This window comes from Panthera pardus, unplaced genomic scaffold (assembly GCF_024362965.1).
Source record: "Panthera pardus isolate Hobbes unplaced genomic scaffold, ASM2436296v1 HiC_scaffold_20, whole genome shotgun sequence".
Classification (NCBI taxonomy): Eukaryota; Metazoa; Chordata; class Mammalia; order Carnivora; family Felidae; genus Panthera; species Panthera pardus.
In genome coordinates, this window is record NW_026526766.1 from 74,205,240 (window position 1) to 74,220,883 (window position 15,644).

Sequence of the window (15,644 nt, forward strand, 5' to 3'; positions counted from 1 at the left end):
GAGACACAGTCCTGCGATATCACCAAGGGCTTTAATTGGAAACAGCTCCCTCCACAGTGGCTTTTTCAGGAGCTGGAGTGACTCCTGCTGGTGGCACAGGGGTGGCTCAGACGTCTTCTCCTCCCGGGGGAGTTTCTGAATCTGTCTTCATGGCCCCTGCTCACTGCCTCTTCCTTTCGGAGACACCCCAGCGGCCCGCAGCCTGGGAGGCCCGCGTGGGAGCGCGGTCTAGAATGCTCAGGGCCTCCCGATGTGACACGGCTGGAATGGCCAGCGGTCCTGGGAGTAGCGGTTTAGGTTTCTCTTGCAGAAACCTCTTTGGGAGACGTGTGTATTCAGTTCTGCAAGCAGAAAGGAACCGGTTACGATGCCGGGCGGAACCTTCGCACTGGGCTTGGATGCACCGCCCCAGTCACCTCCATCCCTGATCATGGTCGGGTCCTGGAATACCGTGTGAGCCACGTGGACCCCCAGGCCGGACTCGCAAGTCCTTGGTGGCAGGGCCATGCCAGTAGGTTCTGCGTTTGTAATTCATTGGTGTGTTCAGTGATGGTTGGGGGCCTTGCACAGAGCAGAGGCCTGGAAGGTAAGAGAATCGGACCCAATCTGCTTCTAACACTAACCTTACTTCCTGGGTGGACTTTGGGAAAGTCCCTTTCTCCTGTGGGCCTCAGTTTTCTCTATACAATGAGAGGTAGCTTATTTTTTAAAAAAATTTTTAATGTTTATTTTTGAGAGAGAGAGGAAGTGAGCACATGAGCAGGGGAGGGGCAGAGAGAGAGGGACAGAGGATCCAAAGCAGACTCCAAGCTGTCAGCACAGAGCCCGACATGGGGCTTGAACTCATGAACTGTGAGATCATGACCTGAGCCGAAGTCAGATGCTCAACCAACTAGGCCACCCAGGTGCCCCAAGAGAGGTGGGTTTTTAAACTGTGTTCCATGGAGCCCCGTGGGGGTTGGGAGGTGAGAGGGAGCGGGTGGTGGAGCTAGTGGGGCTCCCGGGCCTCACCCTCGATTCAAGTGCAGCGGGAGCCCTTCTGTCTTTTACAACAATGGGACTTTGTGTGAGACTTTGTTTGCACGGACGGTGTAGCTGTTTTTGCGAATCCTGAAATGCGGGGGCTGGGCTGGTCCTTAGCTCTTAGCAGCAGCCTCAGAGGGTGTTTGTGAGCTAAGTGACATCACCCGGGCAGTGTGGGTGCCCAGCAATGTGGCGACGTCTCTTCTTCCTGGACTGGACTTCTATCCTTCTTCCATGACCCTGAGGCGTTTCACCCCCAACTATACTCAGCCCACAAGCATTTTGTGGCCTTGTTTACTTGCCATGCACCTTGTGGGGTTTGGGGGAACACAGCTGTCCTCCTGGGACTTACTGTCTAGTGGCCAAAGCAGACACAAAAGCAACAGCCACACAAAATAGACGTGTAAGATAAGATCCCAAGGGCTTAGAAGAGAAGCAGGGATGTGTGCTCTTTCCTCCCAGACCTATTGTTCCTCACGTAATTCCTAGCAGACTCCTGGAATTGCTCCAGTGTGTTCTAGAATGACCGAAGCTTCCTGGAGGGCGTGGTCCTCTCTCTCCTATCACCACACTTAGTTTAGCTCAAAGATCAGTGGGGCTTGGTCATCAGGACAATGGGGGTTCCTGGTCAGTGTTAGGACCCCAGTGTGGAACTCACCTTCATACTCATTGTTGCTGGTGGTGGAGGCTCTCTTTTCTGGGTGGATCAGAGTTTGTCCCAAAGGCGAGTGGGAGGCTTCATTAGCACGCTTCAAATTCTTGCTGTCCAGCCCCTCCTTCTGCAAACCTGGCGGTGATAATTCCACACAGTCAGGTGGGGAGGCTCAGGGGAGGTGATGGAAGTGAAGGTACGTTGCCAACCTTGAGTCAGTGCACGCGAGCCAGTGGTGGTTGTCATGGGGGCGGGGACCACCTGGATCTCCCTCCTCCAGTCTTCCGAGTGCTCCCCCTAAGCACATGCTGGGTTCAAACTATGTATTCTTTTTAAAACACAAAGTTTACCTCCCCCCACCCTGTTTACAAATGCTAATGCATATCCATTATAGAAAAGCTAGGAAAGATTGAAGAATATGAAGTAGAAATAGAAATGACCCAAACTCCTGGCCCCTCAGATGCAATCACAGTTCTGGTCTTTTCTCACACATACTTTTACACAGTCCATCATATCTTACATGTCATGTATGCATTTTCCTTTTTTCATACATGTTATGTCATAAACATTCTTCTCAGGCCACTAAATTTTAAGAAATGATGGTTGTATAATATTCTATTTTGCAGAGAATTCAAGAGTTATTTAATCAATATTCTATTGTTGGGTGTTTAAATTGTTTTTCACTACTATAAATACTATTATGGTGAACATTGTTGTATATAAAGCTTTGTTTTTATATAATTCTAAATTCTTTTTTTTAATGTTTATTTATTTTGAGAGAGAGCACACGCTTGAGAGTGGGGGGAGGAGCAGAGAGAGAGAGGGAGAGAGAGAATCCCAAGCAGGCTTGATGCACATCGCAGAGCCTAATATGGGTGTCGATCTCAAGAACCATGAGATCATGACCTGAGCTGAAATCGAGTTGGACACTTAACCGACTGAGCCACCCAGGCGCCCCATAATTCTAAATTCTTTAAGGTATAGCATAGGAGTCTGTCAACAGACTGAACTGTGTTCTGTAATAAATATCTCTGTCCTTTGCTAGCTGCACAAGTACAGCAAACTGCTCCCCTCCCATGCCTCTGTTCTCAGAGCTACAAAATGACACATCCATTTTGGATAATCATGTCCCCTTCTTAGAGTTACGGTAGGGATCAGATAATATCGCTTTTCTCCAGTGTCAGCTCTGATATAGTAGGGGACTTATCTGATCACAGTGGGCTCCCTAGTGCCTAGACAGTGCTTTGTAAGTAAGAAGGTCTCAGTCATTACCATTATTATTATTAAAAAAATTTTTTTGGGGGGCGCCTGGGTGGCTCAGCCGGTTGGGTGTCTGACTTCAGCTCAGGTCATGATCTCGTGGTCTGTGAGTTTGAGCCCCGCGTCGGGCTCTGTGCTGACAGCTCAAAGCCTGGAGCCTGCTTCGGATTCTGTGTCTCCCTCTCTCTCTGACCCTCTCCCATTCATGCTCTGTCTCTCTCTGTCTCAAAAATAAATAAACATTAAAAAAAAATTAAAAAAAAATTTTTTTAATGTTTATTTATTTTTGAGAGAGAGAGAGAGAGGGAGAACGAATGGGGGAGGGGCAGAGAGAGAGGGAAACACAGAATCAGAAGCAGGCTTCAGGTTCTGAACTGTCAGCACAGTGCCTGACACAGGGCTCGAACCCACGACCCACAAGATCATGACCTGAGCCGAAGCTGGACGCCCAACCGACTCAGCCACCCAGGCGCCCCACCATTATTATTATCTTGGAAAAATGGATTGACATTTTTAAGGTCCTCAGTTTTTATTGTGAAATTATTTCCTGGAGGAGTATTTTAAAGACCCTCACCATGGATTTTCTGGAAGAATATGCCATGAGAATTTTTCTCATGCTGTTAAACTGCTCCATTTCCTGATGGGACTGTGACAGACACCTGACCGCCTCCCTGCCTATTGTTTATTGGTTTGAGTTAGGAAACCACCCAGTCCCCACTTAATTTTAGGTTGGAATTATCACTCAAAGGCTGAAGGAAATCTGAGGGTATCACAGCAGAAAGGGGATGAAAAAACTGAGGTCTAGAGAGGCTGGGCGGTGTGTCTTTGTCTGGTACCTACTGCAGGTGGATGGCTGCTGATCCTGAGGTTCACTGGGGGCCTTGGGGTCATCCATGGCCTGGGGGTCCTCACAGTCTCTGCAGCACAAACAGAAGATCTTCGAAGCCAAGTTTTGGTGGGCTGCTGTAAGAGGTGAAGGAATGGGGGCCATGGTTTCTGGGATCTGAACTCCAGATGCCCACTGGAAATTCACTGTGATGGGGGTCATACTGGGTCAACCTCTCTCAAGATATACTAGCCTTCCTCCCTCCCAAATCTTGCATAGCTCCCCATGGCCAGCAGATCCAGGCCCTTCTGCCTAGGCTGTCCTCTTTTAAAATTATTTTTCCCATTCTATGCAAAATTTCCTTACCCATGGAGAAGAGTTGAAGCCTTTACTCTGCCAGCTTCGCCTGTAGGGGCGCCTTGTTGAGTCAGCTAACCTTGAATTTGAACCCAGTTGCCTGGGCAGGGCTGTTTCCTAAATAAACATAAGACTGTGGATGAAAAATGCTAGTCCTTTATCTGTGCTCATACTCTAGATAGGATCCCCCTACTGTAACATCCAGGCTCACGCACACGAGCATCCAGTTTTTAGGTTGATCCATGTTCAACCCCAGTTCTGGGTGCATTCTCCTGGGTAGATTCCTTAACTTTCTTGAACCTCAATTTTTTCATGGAGAAAATGGGAGTGCAGTGCCTACTTGCAGAAAAAGTAAAGGACTAAGTATATGAAAAGTCACAATAAGTGTGCAGTCAATGATCATTCCATTTCCCTTCCCTTTATGTGGCTCACTGGCTCCAAAATACTCCAGTTGGCCCAGGTCCCAGGGGAACATGGCAATGAAGCACAGTCTTGCAGGTTTAGGTCCTGGTCCTGCCACCAACTTGCTCACTGGCTGTGGCTAAGTCCACATGTGTCTCTGCATTTCAGAAGCCCCATCAATAATAACAGGAAGTTAGGCTAGATGATATCTTCAAGGATCTTTCTAGTTCTGATGGTCCAGAATTATAAAACCTTGCTTTAGTCACCAATTCCTTTGTCTCTGAATACTTCCAGTTCTCACTTGCCTTTCTGTGGCAAGACCCCTTTTTAGGAAATTCTTTTTTCAACATTGATACCAGATTTCTTTCTTTCTTTCTTTCTTTCTTTCTTTCTTTCTTTCTTTCTTTCTTTCATTAAAAATTTTTTTTTCAACATTTATTTATTTTTGAGAAACAGAGACAGAGCATGAGCAGGGGAAGGACAGAGAGAGAGGGAGACCCAGAATTTAAGCAGGCTCCAGGCTCTGAGCTGTCAGCACAGAGCCCAATGGGGGGCTTGAATCTACAAACTGCGAGATCAAGACCTGAGCTGAAGTCAGACGCCCAACCAAATGAGCTGCCCAGGCGCCCCCAAGGAAATTCTTATCATGGTATCGGCTGATGTCCCTCACAAACCAATTCTCTATGTGAGCTGCCACACTCATGAGTGTTTGCTTCTCACTCTCTCTACTGCTGTCCACTGGCCCAAGCCACCATTATGTCTTGCCTAAAGCAGAACAACAGCCTCCTAAGTGATGTCTTTGTTTCTTTTACCCTGGACCCCTTCAATTAATACAAAATCTTTAACTTCTGGCATGTACTGTATTTGATACAGCACAATTTATATATTGTGGCTAGATACATCCAGCAGCCTAGACACATACAAATATCTCCATTTTGTGGGATCCTTGGACCAAAGTAGTACTCCTTGGGGCCATTTAGCCCCCATCTCTAATAGCCTTTTGGATTTTCTGCCCAGTGAGTTTTTCCACATGATTTGAGCTCTGATATATTTCCTTGAGCTCTCTTTAATTAATTTATTGTATCTTCTTAGGATTTATGAACAGATAGAAATTTACAAATCAAAACCACACTAAGATACTACCTCCCACTGGTCAGAGTGGCTAAAATGAACTAATCAGGAAACTACAGATGTTGGCAAGGATGTGGAGAAAGGGGAACCCTCTTGCACTGTTGGTAGGAATGCAAACTGGTGCAGCCGCTCTGGAAAAGTGTGGCGTTTTCTCAAAAAATTGGAAATAGAGGAGCGCCTGGGTGGCGCAGTCGGTTAAGCGTCCGACTTCAGCCAGGTCACGATCTCGCGGTCTGTGAGTTTGAGCCCCATGTCAGGCTCTGGGCTGATGGCTCGGAGCCTGGAGCCTGTTTCCGATTCTGTGTCTCCCTCTCTCTCTGCCCCTCCCCCGTTCATGCTCTGTCTCTCTCTGTCCCAAAAATAAATAAAAAACGTTGAAAAAAAAAATTAAAAAAAAAAATTGGAAATAGAATTACTCTATGACACAGCAATAGCACTACTAGGAATTTATCCAAAGGATACAGGAATGCTGATTCAAAGGGGCACATTGACCCCAATGTTTATGGCAGTGTTATCAACAATAACCAAAATATGGGAAGATCCCAAATGTCCATCTACTGATGAATGGATTAATACGATGTGGTATATGTACACAACTGAGTATTACTCAGAGATGAAAAAGAATGAAATCTTGCCATTTGCAACAACATGGATGGAACTGGAGGGTATTAAGGTAAGTGAAATAAATCGATCAGAGAAAGACAGGTATCATATGTTTTCACTTATATGTGGAATTTGAGAAACTTAACGGAAGACCATGGGGAAGGGAAGGAAAAATAAGATACAAACAGAGAGGGAGGCAAACCATAAGACACTCTTAAATACAGAGAACAAAATGAGGGTTGATGGGGATGGGGAGCTGGGGGGTGGGGAAAATGGGTGATAGGCATTGAGGAGGGCCCTTGTTGGGATGAGCACTGAGTGTTGTATGTAACTGATGAATCATGGGAATCAACTCCTGAAGCCAAGACTACACTGTATGTTAGCTAACTTGACAATAAATTTTTTAAAAAGAGAGATTTATTTAAGGCAATTAGGTATTTTGTTTAGGAGATGCGCCATTTAGCAAGTATGCTTGCCATTAATATACGCATTCTTCTTGCTGTTTGCTTTCGTTTCAATTTCCTTCATATAAATTCTTGCCTCGTGGGGTTTTGCTTTGTTCCAGATTGCCTCATGTATGTTGAATGTAGAGGGAGGTGTTTCCTAAGGAAGGAGCGAAAGCAGAGGTGTGGCAAGCGCTCACCACAACCCTCGGCCCCAAGGACTAACGGTTGGAGGTCTGTTAGATGGTGATCAATTTGTGTGAGGGTGATTGCTAAGCCTCTGCCTCGGGTCCCTCCAAACCTTCACGAGCACGTGTTCTGTCTTGTTAACCTAATGAAAGTAGCTAATGTCACTTTACTCAGCCTATATTCAGGAGTCAGTGACTTCCAGGTTGGTGATCAGATGGCCTCTTTTAGGCTCTGTGAGGCCACAGAATTCAAGACACCATGTATAACTGTGGTCAACTGTAATGTGATCTCTGCTGTTTGTCATGGTCTTATCTACCTTAAAGTTGCTGCCTTTTCCTGAAAACAAAACAAAACAAAACAAAACAAAACAAAACAAAACAACAACTCCTGCTTCACATATATACCCTCAATACGTGTACTTTCATGTGTGTTAACGTTTATGTTAATAGATGGGAAAGTTTAACCAGATGACTTGGAATTATGGGCACTAAGGGAAACCTTTAATGTCAAAAGTACGAGATTTAAGAGGGACTCTAGAGAAGAGAGAAGACAAAAACACCACATAATCAGTAGAGAGGGTCTTTGATTGGTATGTTCTGGCCTCAGAAAGAAAGAAAGAAGGGGAAAAAAAAAGACGTACTCCTACTCAAACCTTCTGAAACCTGCTTTCTTTACATCTCTTTCTCTCTCTCCACCCAGCTTTATCGTTACCACCTACTTACACTCTTTCTATTCCTTCCCGTGACTGCTTAAATAAATTCCCTTCATTTCTGTAGAAAAGAACAATCAACACTGCACAATATCCCCTGAAAACTCCTGTACCAGGAAGGTGGGTCCAGAGAGGTTGAATTCAAACCCTGCATGAGAATTGAGCTGAGGGTGAATATATAGGATCACCCCAAATTTCAGAATGACAGAAAGCTGCTGTATAACTCAGGATTCTGCTGGTTATCCTGCTACTTATTGACTCCTGTGTCTGTACCAGTCAGCTCACTTAATGGTTGACCTTCAGCGATGGGGAAAAATGTTTAAGAGCAGCAGGATGGAAAAGACCAGAAGATTTAAATAACCCACCTACACAGAATTCAAAAAAGTGGACTTGAGAAGAAAAATAGAAAAGGTACCACATAAAACTATTTCAAAAATCTTTTTCCCAAGGGTAGATCGGGCAAAGATCCAAAATTGCAAACAAAATCAAGATGAATTACCAGGAGACTTTAATGGACTTCAGGACACTTTCAAAGAACATTCTAGGGCGACCAACAGCTTAAGTAAAGGAGGCTTTTCTTCTCTCTTTGCGAAAGGCTCAGACTTGAAATAGAGGACTTAGATAAAATAAATTAGGAGGTGAAATGCCAACTTAGATCTCCTGATCATTTTCAAAGAGTCCTAAAAAATCAACCAGAAATGGCCTTTTGGAGAAAACAACTGACTTCTAAAATAAAAACAAGGTCAAAACTCCTCTGTCCATAACGAACGTGGAGCCTGTTGATAAGGACCCTCGTATTTACGGTAAGAAGGAACCCATTGGAGGAATTCATGTTCCATAATGGTAGGAGGACAGCTCTCCAAGTCTGTCCAGTGATGCCACTCTGAGGAGACCTTAACACTCAATACATTCTTATCCTTCCTCTAAATTCTCAAGGGGAATTTTTGATAACTACAGACAGACAACAATACCACTGGTTGACATGATTTGTTTCTTACGTGGAAATCAGATTCTTCCATTCCAACTAGAACTGAGACTATTCTGAGTGATGAAGAGTTGACCATTCCAAGTGTACAACTCCCAACGCCCGCAGCAGACTGTGTTGTCTTACACAACACTGGAAACAAGAAAATCTTGGATGGGGCTATCAATACCAATAGATGGGCCTATTCCGAAGACAGTGAGGTCTCTGTATGGGCTGGACAACTCAAGGTGCTCATTTTCTCTCATCTTGGCTGACATAGTAAATAATACAGCCCACGTGATGGAACACCAACCAACCAATCAAAATTCTTTAGACACAGATAATGATTTGGAATTTCTTTTCTTGGTCACACCTAGGAAATTGTGGATGATGATTCTGGAATGATCGTCAGATCCTTCTTTTAATTGATCTAACGATTTAATCTAAAACTTAAAATCTTTTAATGATCATTGTTTGCCTCACAGTCATTTACCGGCTGCTGTCCAGAGAGTCAAATGATTTTATGCGGCCACTGGCCCAACGTAGAGCTCCACGGATGATTCAAAGACAAAACCAAAAGGCATCAGGCTGGCTAATGCTCAAACTGAACATCAGATCTCTGTAGGTGGAAAGGTCGAACTGCGTCTTCAAGGAAAGTGGACAACAGTGGTGAAGATCTGCACAATTCCTGAGGGTCTCTCCTGCAGCTTTGGTTGAGGGAGGACCAAAAAGGGGGAGACTAAGAATAAAAAAGAAGGTCCCAGTCTCCTAAGTAAAGACTGATTGCTCTGTAACCATGGTAACAGGTAAGCCCCAGAACCTGTTTTAAAGTCATTTAATCTTTTAACAAAACCTTGCCTCGGTGACCATTCTCCCCAAAGTAAGAGACACATAATAGTAGGTACACTTTCGCAGTTCACGGTCTACCATTCCCAAGCACTCCTGCCTCTGAAATGCCACCTTCCGTGAACGCAACACCCTCCCGCACTTGTTATATATTAGCGCTTAGCTTTGTTCCGAGACTTTGTGATAAAAGCTCAATTCTCCCTTGTTTAACCCAAAATAAATTCAGTTTTTGTTTCACACATTGAGTGGGGGGCTCTTTCTCTGCAGCAGCTTACATACATACAAATAGCCTGGAGCCTTACATACATACAAATAGCTTACATACATACAAATATATACACACAAAATTCCATATTAGGTGTTCACCAGGGGCTGAAATGTAGGTTTGTCTAAATCTAGTGTCAATACTTTCCATATGTTTACTGTGGCCAGAAATTTCATGAGAAAAAGAGGGGAGTAGAAAAACACTTTCTCCTTTCAGTCTTAGTAGCAAAGAGTGTTGAACTTTTGAGCCCTCTTCAGAAATGGAAAGGCTCTTAAGGGAGGTATTGCAGCAGCGACAGGCACATTCTTTGGGGGATAATAATTAAAGATCCCCTACTTAGTAAGCTATGAAATTTAGAAGAATTTAACTCCCTTGAACCTCAGGTTTCGTATCTGTAAAATGGGGATGACGATAATAGCATCTACCCTAAAATGTGGTTGCGGGGATTAAATAATGATGGAAAGTGCTTAGCACAGCTGCCTGGCATATTGCCAAAGCTCCACAAACATAAATGCTGATGCGAAGAAATGAGTTGAATTGACGCTGGCTGGGGCGGGCCAGGAGTGCGCGGTTTCTTGCACTACCAGTGCCTGCCTCTAGATGGAGGCAGGAGCCAAAGAAAAGGGCTGTTGGGTTATGCCCAGTGGGCTGTGAGCCTCAGGTCTCCAGTGACCCACAGCACTTGGACCAGAACAAGAAAGACCCAGCGAGGTCAAACAGGAAGGCTTCTGGAGCTGGAGGAGCCCTTAGGGGTCAGTCGGCACAGGTGGGGAGACTGGGGCCCAGAGACAGAAACAGTGGAGTCGAGGCAAATTAGGGGTAATGTCTGCTTCTTATAGCAAAGGTGTCCAGGAGTGATGGAGACATTGTCCCTTTAAGTACAGAAAAAATACTCCGTCCTGCTCTGAGGTCTGACCTTTGAGGCTCACTCACCTGTAACTGGCAGAGAAGAGAGGAGGCTGTGATGTCACAGAGCCAGGGAACCAGGGAATGTTGGGGGTTTGCCTGGACCACGATGTCAGGGAGGAGGGGGGAGGTCTGCTGACCCTTTCTCCAGTGGTTTATCCTTCCCTCTGTCCACGACGCCATGCTCTCTGCCATGACATCGATTGGGGGCACTGGAACAGAAGTCCTGATGTCTTCTGTGGAAGCGTCTTGAGGAAGGCTGGGCCAGAAAGGGGCAGAACATCGCTGAATGTAAAATGCCCGCGTCCACATTCTGTCTCCGCTCACCAGCTGGGTGCTAACCTTGGGCAAATGGACTTCACCTCTCGCTTTTCTCCTCTGAAAAATGGAAATGTTGCTAATTACATGTCCTAGATATACTTTTAGGATGAAGTGAGATCAGATAGATAGAAAACATTTAACATGGTGCTTACAAGGTAGAGTAAGCATTCAAGAAATAGTCGTTGATAATGTGCAAAAATAAAGTGACATCTTCCCAATCTATCTTCCAGATAAAAGGGGGATTGCTTTATATTTGTGTTCTCACAAAATCTCTCACCTTAAGGGACACTCAATTCCTTTATTTAGAACAACCAGGCACTATTTGGGGAAGCTAAATTAGGTTACAAGGTTCTCCATCAGTGCTATCCTTGGATGTGTATAGAGGTCACCTGATACACAGGGAACAGAAGAAAGCAAAGACATTCTACACAGTTTTGTAGTCAGGGAGACAGTTGGGTAGGGGCTTAGGTGGGGGGGATGGGGTGGAATGTGACCTTACAGTTCTAAGTGTTTGATGGTGGTAAAACAGTCTTTTAAACTGTTTATACTTATTGTGAGTTACAGTTTATTAACTGTTTTTATTGGTATAAAGCAATACTCTTAAGTGGCAGTGTTAAAGGTTCTCAACTCTGGCTGCTGATGAGATTCCTCTGAGGTGTTTTGGAAATGTAAGAATGCCCAGGGGCCTAACTAACTTAGAATCTTTTTGGTGGAGCCAGAGCTTCAGTATTTTTACAAAGCTGTCCAGGCAATTCTTGTATATTAACAAGACTGAGAACCACAGAGTTACATTGTAGCGATCTCTCATAATACCTGCAAGGAACTGGTTCCCAGTTCAGCCTACACTTGGAATCACCGGAGGAACTTCAAATAATGCCACACCCAGTGTCCACTCCAGGCCAGGAAAATCACCATTTCTGGGCATTGATAGTTTTTAAAGCTCCCCAGGAAATCCCACCAATTAAAAAAAAACTGAGATATAATTGACATACGAAGCTGTGTAAGTTTGAGGTATAGAAAGCAGTAGTTTGATACGTTTGTGTATTGTAATATGATTACTATAGTAGCTTTAGCAAATGCTTTTATCACATCACAAGGTTATCATTTCTTTTTTGTGTTGAGAACAATGAAGATCTAGTCTTTTAGCAACTTTGAAGTTTATAATACACTGACTTAAATTCTCATTCAGTGGTGAGAACCACTGACCTACAGAGCAAATTTAAAAAAAAACCTTAATTTTCTTTTTGCTTTATGAGCGGATCCTTTTACCTTTTCAGGGGCAGTGTCATATATGGATTCAAAAGCACTATTTTTCAAATAACTTTGAAATTGAGATAATATACTTTGAAAGTCTGTGTTAGATGAAAACTGCTGTTAAAGATGTCTGTGAAGAATTTACTTTTATTTTTAGTTTTTTAAATCACTGTATATAAATATAATGTATATTTTAAATATGCATATTTTATATTTTAAATATAAATATGTATATTTTAATTTACATCCAGGTTAGCATATAGTGCAACAATGATTTCAGGAGTAGATTCCTTAATTCCCCTTACCCATTTAGCCCATCCCCCCTCCCACAACCCCTCCAGTAACCCTCAGTTTGTTCTCCATATTTAAGAGTCTCTTATGTTTTGTCCCCCTCCCTGTTTTTATGTTATTTTTGCTTCCTTTCCCTTGTGTTCATCTGTTCTGTGTCTTCAAGTCCTCATATGAGTGAAGTCATATGATTTTTGTCTTTCTCTGACTAATTTCACTTTGCATAATACCCTCTAGTTCCATCCACGTAGTTGTAAATGGCAAGATTTCATTCTTTTTGATTGCCAAGTAATACTCCATTGTTTATATATCCCACATCTTCTTTATCCATTCATCCATTGACGGACATTTGGGCTCTTTCCATACTTTGGCTATTGTTGATAGAGGTGTTATTAAACAGTGGGGTGCATGTGTCCCTTCAAAACAGCATACCTGTATCTCTTGGATAAATACCTAGTAGTGCAATTGCTGGGTCATAGGGTAGTTCTAGTCTTAATTTTTTGAGGAACCTCCATACTGTTTTCCAGAGTGGCTGCACCAGTTTGCATTCCCACCAACAGTGCAAAAGAGATCCTCTTTCTCCGCATCCTCGCCAACATCTATTGTTGCCTGAGTTGTTAATGTTAGCCATTCTGACAGGTGTGAGGTGGTTTTGATTTGTATTTCCCTGATGATGAGTGACGTGGAGCATTTTTTCATGTGTCAGTTGGCCATCTGGATGTCTTCTTTGGAGAAGTGTCTATTCATGTCTTTTGCCCATTTCTTCACTAGATTATTTGTTTTTTGGGTGTTGAATCTGATAAGTTCTTTACAGATTTTGGATACTAACCCTTTATCCAATATGTCGTTTGTAAGTATCTTCACCCATTCTGTCAGTTGCCTGTTAGTTTTGCTGATTTTTTCCTTCACTGTGCAGAAGCTTTATATTTTGATGAGGTCCCAATAGTTCATTTTTGCTTTTGTTTCCCTTGCCTCCAGAGACGTGTTAAGTAAGAAGTTGCTGTGGCCAGGATCAAAGAGGTTTTTGCCTGCTTTCTCCTTGAGGATTTTGATGGGTTCCTGTCTTACATTTAGGTCTTTCATCCATTTTGAGTTTATTTTTGTGTATGGTGTAAGAAAATGGTCCAGGTTCATTCTTCTGCATGTCGCTGTCCAGTTTTCCCAGCACCATTTGCTGAAGAGACTGTCTTTATTCCATTGGATATTCTTTCCTGTTTTGTCAAAGATTAGTTGGCCATACGTTTGTGGGTCCATTTCTGGTTTCTCTATTCTGTTCCATTGATCTGAGTGTCTGTTCTTGTGCCAATACCATACTGTCTTGATGATTACAGCTTTGTAGTATAGCTTGAAGTCCGGGATTGTGATGCCTCCTTCTTAGTTTTTCTTTTTCAAGATCACTTTGGCTATTCCAGGTCTTTTCTGGTTCCATACAAATTTTAGGATTGTTTGATCTGGCTCTGTGAAGATTGCTGGTGTTATTTTGATAGGGATTGCATTGAATATGTAGATTGCTTTGGGTAGTATTGACATTTTAACAATATTTGTTCTTCCTACCCAGGAGCATGGAATATTTTTCCATTTTTTGATCTCTTCTTCAATTTCTTTCATAAGCTTTCTATAGTTTTCAGTGTATAGATCTTTTACCTCTTTGGTTAGATTTATTCCTAGGTATTTTATGATTTTTGGTATAATTGTAAATGAGATTGATTCCTTGATTTCTCTTTCTGTTGCTTCACTTAGTTGTATAGGAATGCAACCGATTTCTGTGCATTGATTTTATATTCTGCAACTTTGCTGAATTCATCAATCAGTTCTAGCAGTTTTTTGGTGAAATCTTTTGGGTTTTCCACATAGAGTATCATGTCATCTGCAAAGAGTGAAAGTTTGACCTCCTCCTTGCTGATTTGGTTGCCTTTTATTTCTTTGTGTTGTCTGATGGCTGGGGCTAAGACTTCCAATACTATGTTGAATAACAGTGATGAGAGTGGACATCCTGTCTTGTTCCTGACCTTAGGGAGAAAGCTCTTAGTTTTTCCCCATTGACAATGATACTAGCGTTGGGTCTTTCATATATGGCTTTTATGATCTCGAAGTATGATCCTTCTATCCCTACTTTCATGAAGGTTTTTATCAAGAAAGGATGCTGTATTTTGTAAAATGCTTCCTCTGCATCTATTGAGAGGATTATTATATGGTTCTTGTCCTTTCTTTTATTGATGTGATGAATCACATTGATTGTTTTGAAGATATTTAACCAGCCCTGCATCCCAGGTATAAATCCCACTTGGTCATGGTGAATACTTTTTTTAATGTATTGTTGGATCCCGTTGGCTAATATTTTGTTGAGGATTTTTACATCCATGTTCATCAGGGAAATTGGTCTATAGTTCTCCTTTTTAGTGGGGTCTTTGTCTGATTTTGGAATCAAGGTAATGCTAGCTTCATAGAAAGAGTTGGGAAATTTTCCTTCCATTTCTATTTTTTGGAACAGCTTCAAGAGAGTAGGTGCTAACTCTTCCTTAAATGTTTGGTAGAATTCCTCCAGAAAGCCATCTTGCCCTGGACTCTTGTTTTTTGGGAGATTTTCAATTACTAATTCTATTTCTTTACTGGTCATGGGTCTGTTCAGATTTTATATTTCTTCCTGTTTAAGTTTTGGTAGTGTATGTTTCTAGGAATTTGCCTAGAAAAAAATTGCCCATTTTTTTTGGCATATAATTGCTCATAATATTCTCTTATTATTGTTTTTATTTCTGCTGTGTTGGTTGTGATCTCTCCTCTTTCATTCTTGATTTTATTTATTTGGGTCCTTTCCTTTTTATTTTTGACCAAACTGGCTAGCGGTTTATCAATTTTGTTAATTCTTTCAAAGAACCAGCTTCTGGTTTCATTGATCTGTTCTACTGGGTTTTTTTGTTTGTTTGTTTGTTTGTTTGTTTGTTTGTTTTGGTTTTGATAGCATTAATTTCTGCTGTAATCTTTATTTTCCTGCCTTCTGCTGGTTTGGGGTTTATTTTCTGTTCTTTTTCCAGCTCTTTAAGGTGTAGGGTTAGGTTGTGTATCTGAGAACTTTCTTCCTTCTTTAGGAAGGCCTGGATTGCTATATACTTTCCTCTTATGACCACCTTTGCTGCGTCCCAGAGGTTTTGGGCTGTGGTGTTATCATTTTCATTGGTTTCCATGTACTTTTTAATTTCTTCTTTAA

The 15,644-nt window shown here is 42.6% G+C and overlaps 1 protein-coding gene across 2 annotated transcripts; it reads right to left on the bottom strand.

Annotated features, from left to right (window-relative positions):
- Positions 1–17: 17 nt before the first annotated feature.
- Positions 18–11,048, bottom strand: TEX48 (testis expressed 48). Of its 2 annotated transcripts, XM_053908228.1 has the most exons (5): positions 10,604–11,048; positions 4,128–4,235; positions 3,772–3,898; positions 1,682–1,810; positions 18–341 (listed from the first exon to the last, which is right to left on the bottom strand). In XM_053908228.1, exons 1-5 carry the CDS (start codon positions 10,886–10,888, stop codon positions 238–240), a joined length of 753 nt encoding a protein of 250 aa, XP_053764203.1. In that variant the 5' UTR covers positions 10,889–11,048; the 3' UTR covers positions 18–237. The 2 variants fall into 2 exon arrangements, with proteins under 2 accessions (XP_053764203.1, XP_019309600.1); XM_019454055.2 differs by lacking the exon at positions 10,604–11,048 and having other exon boundaries at positions 3,776–3,898; positions 4,128–4,237.
- Positions 11,049–15,644: the final 4,596 nt, after the last annotated feature.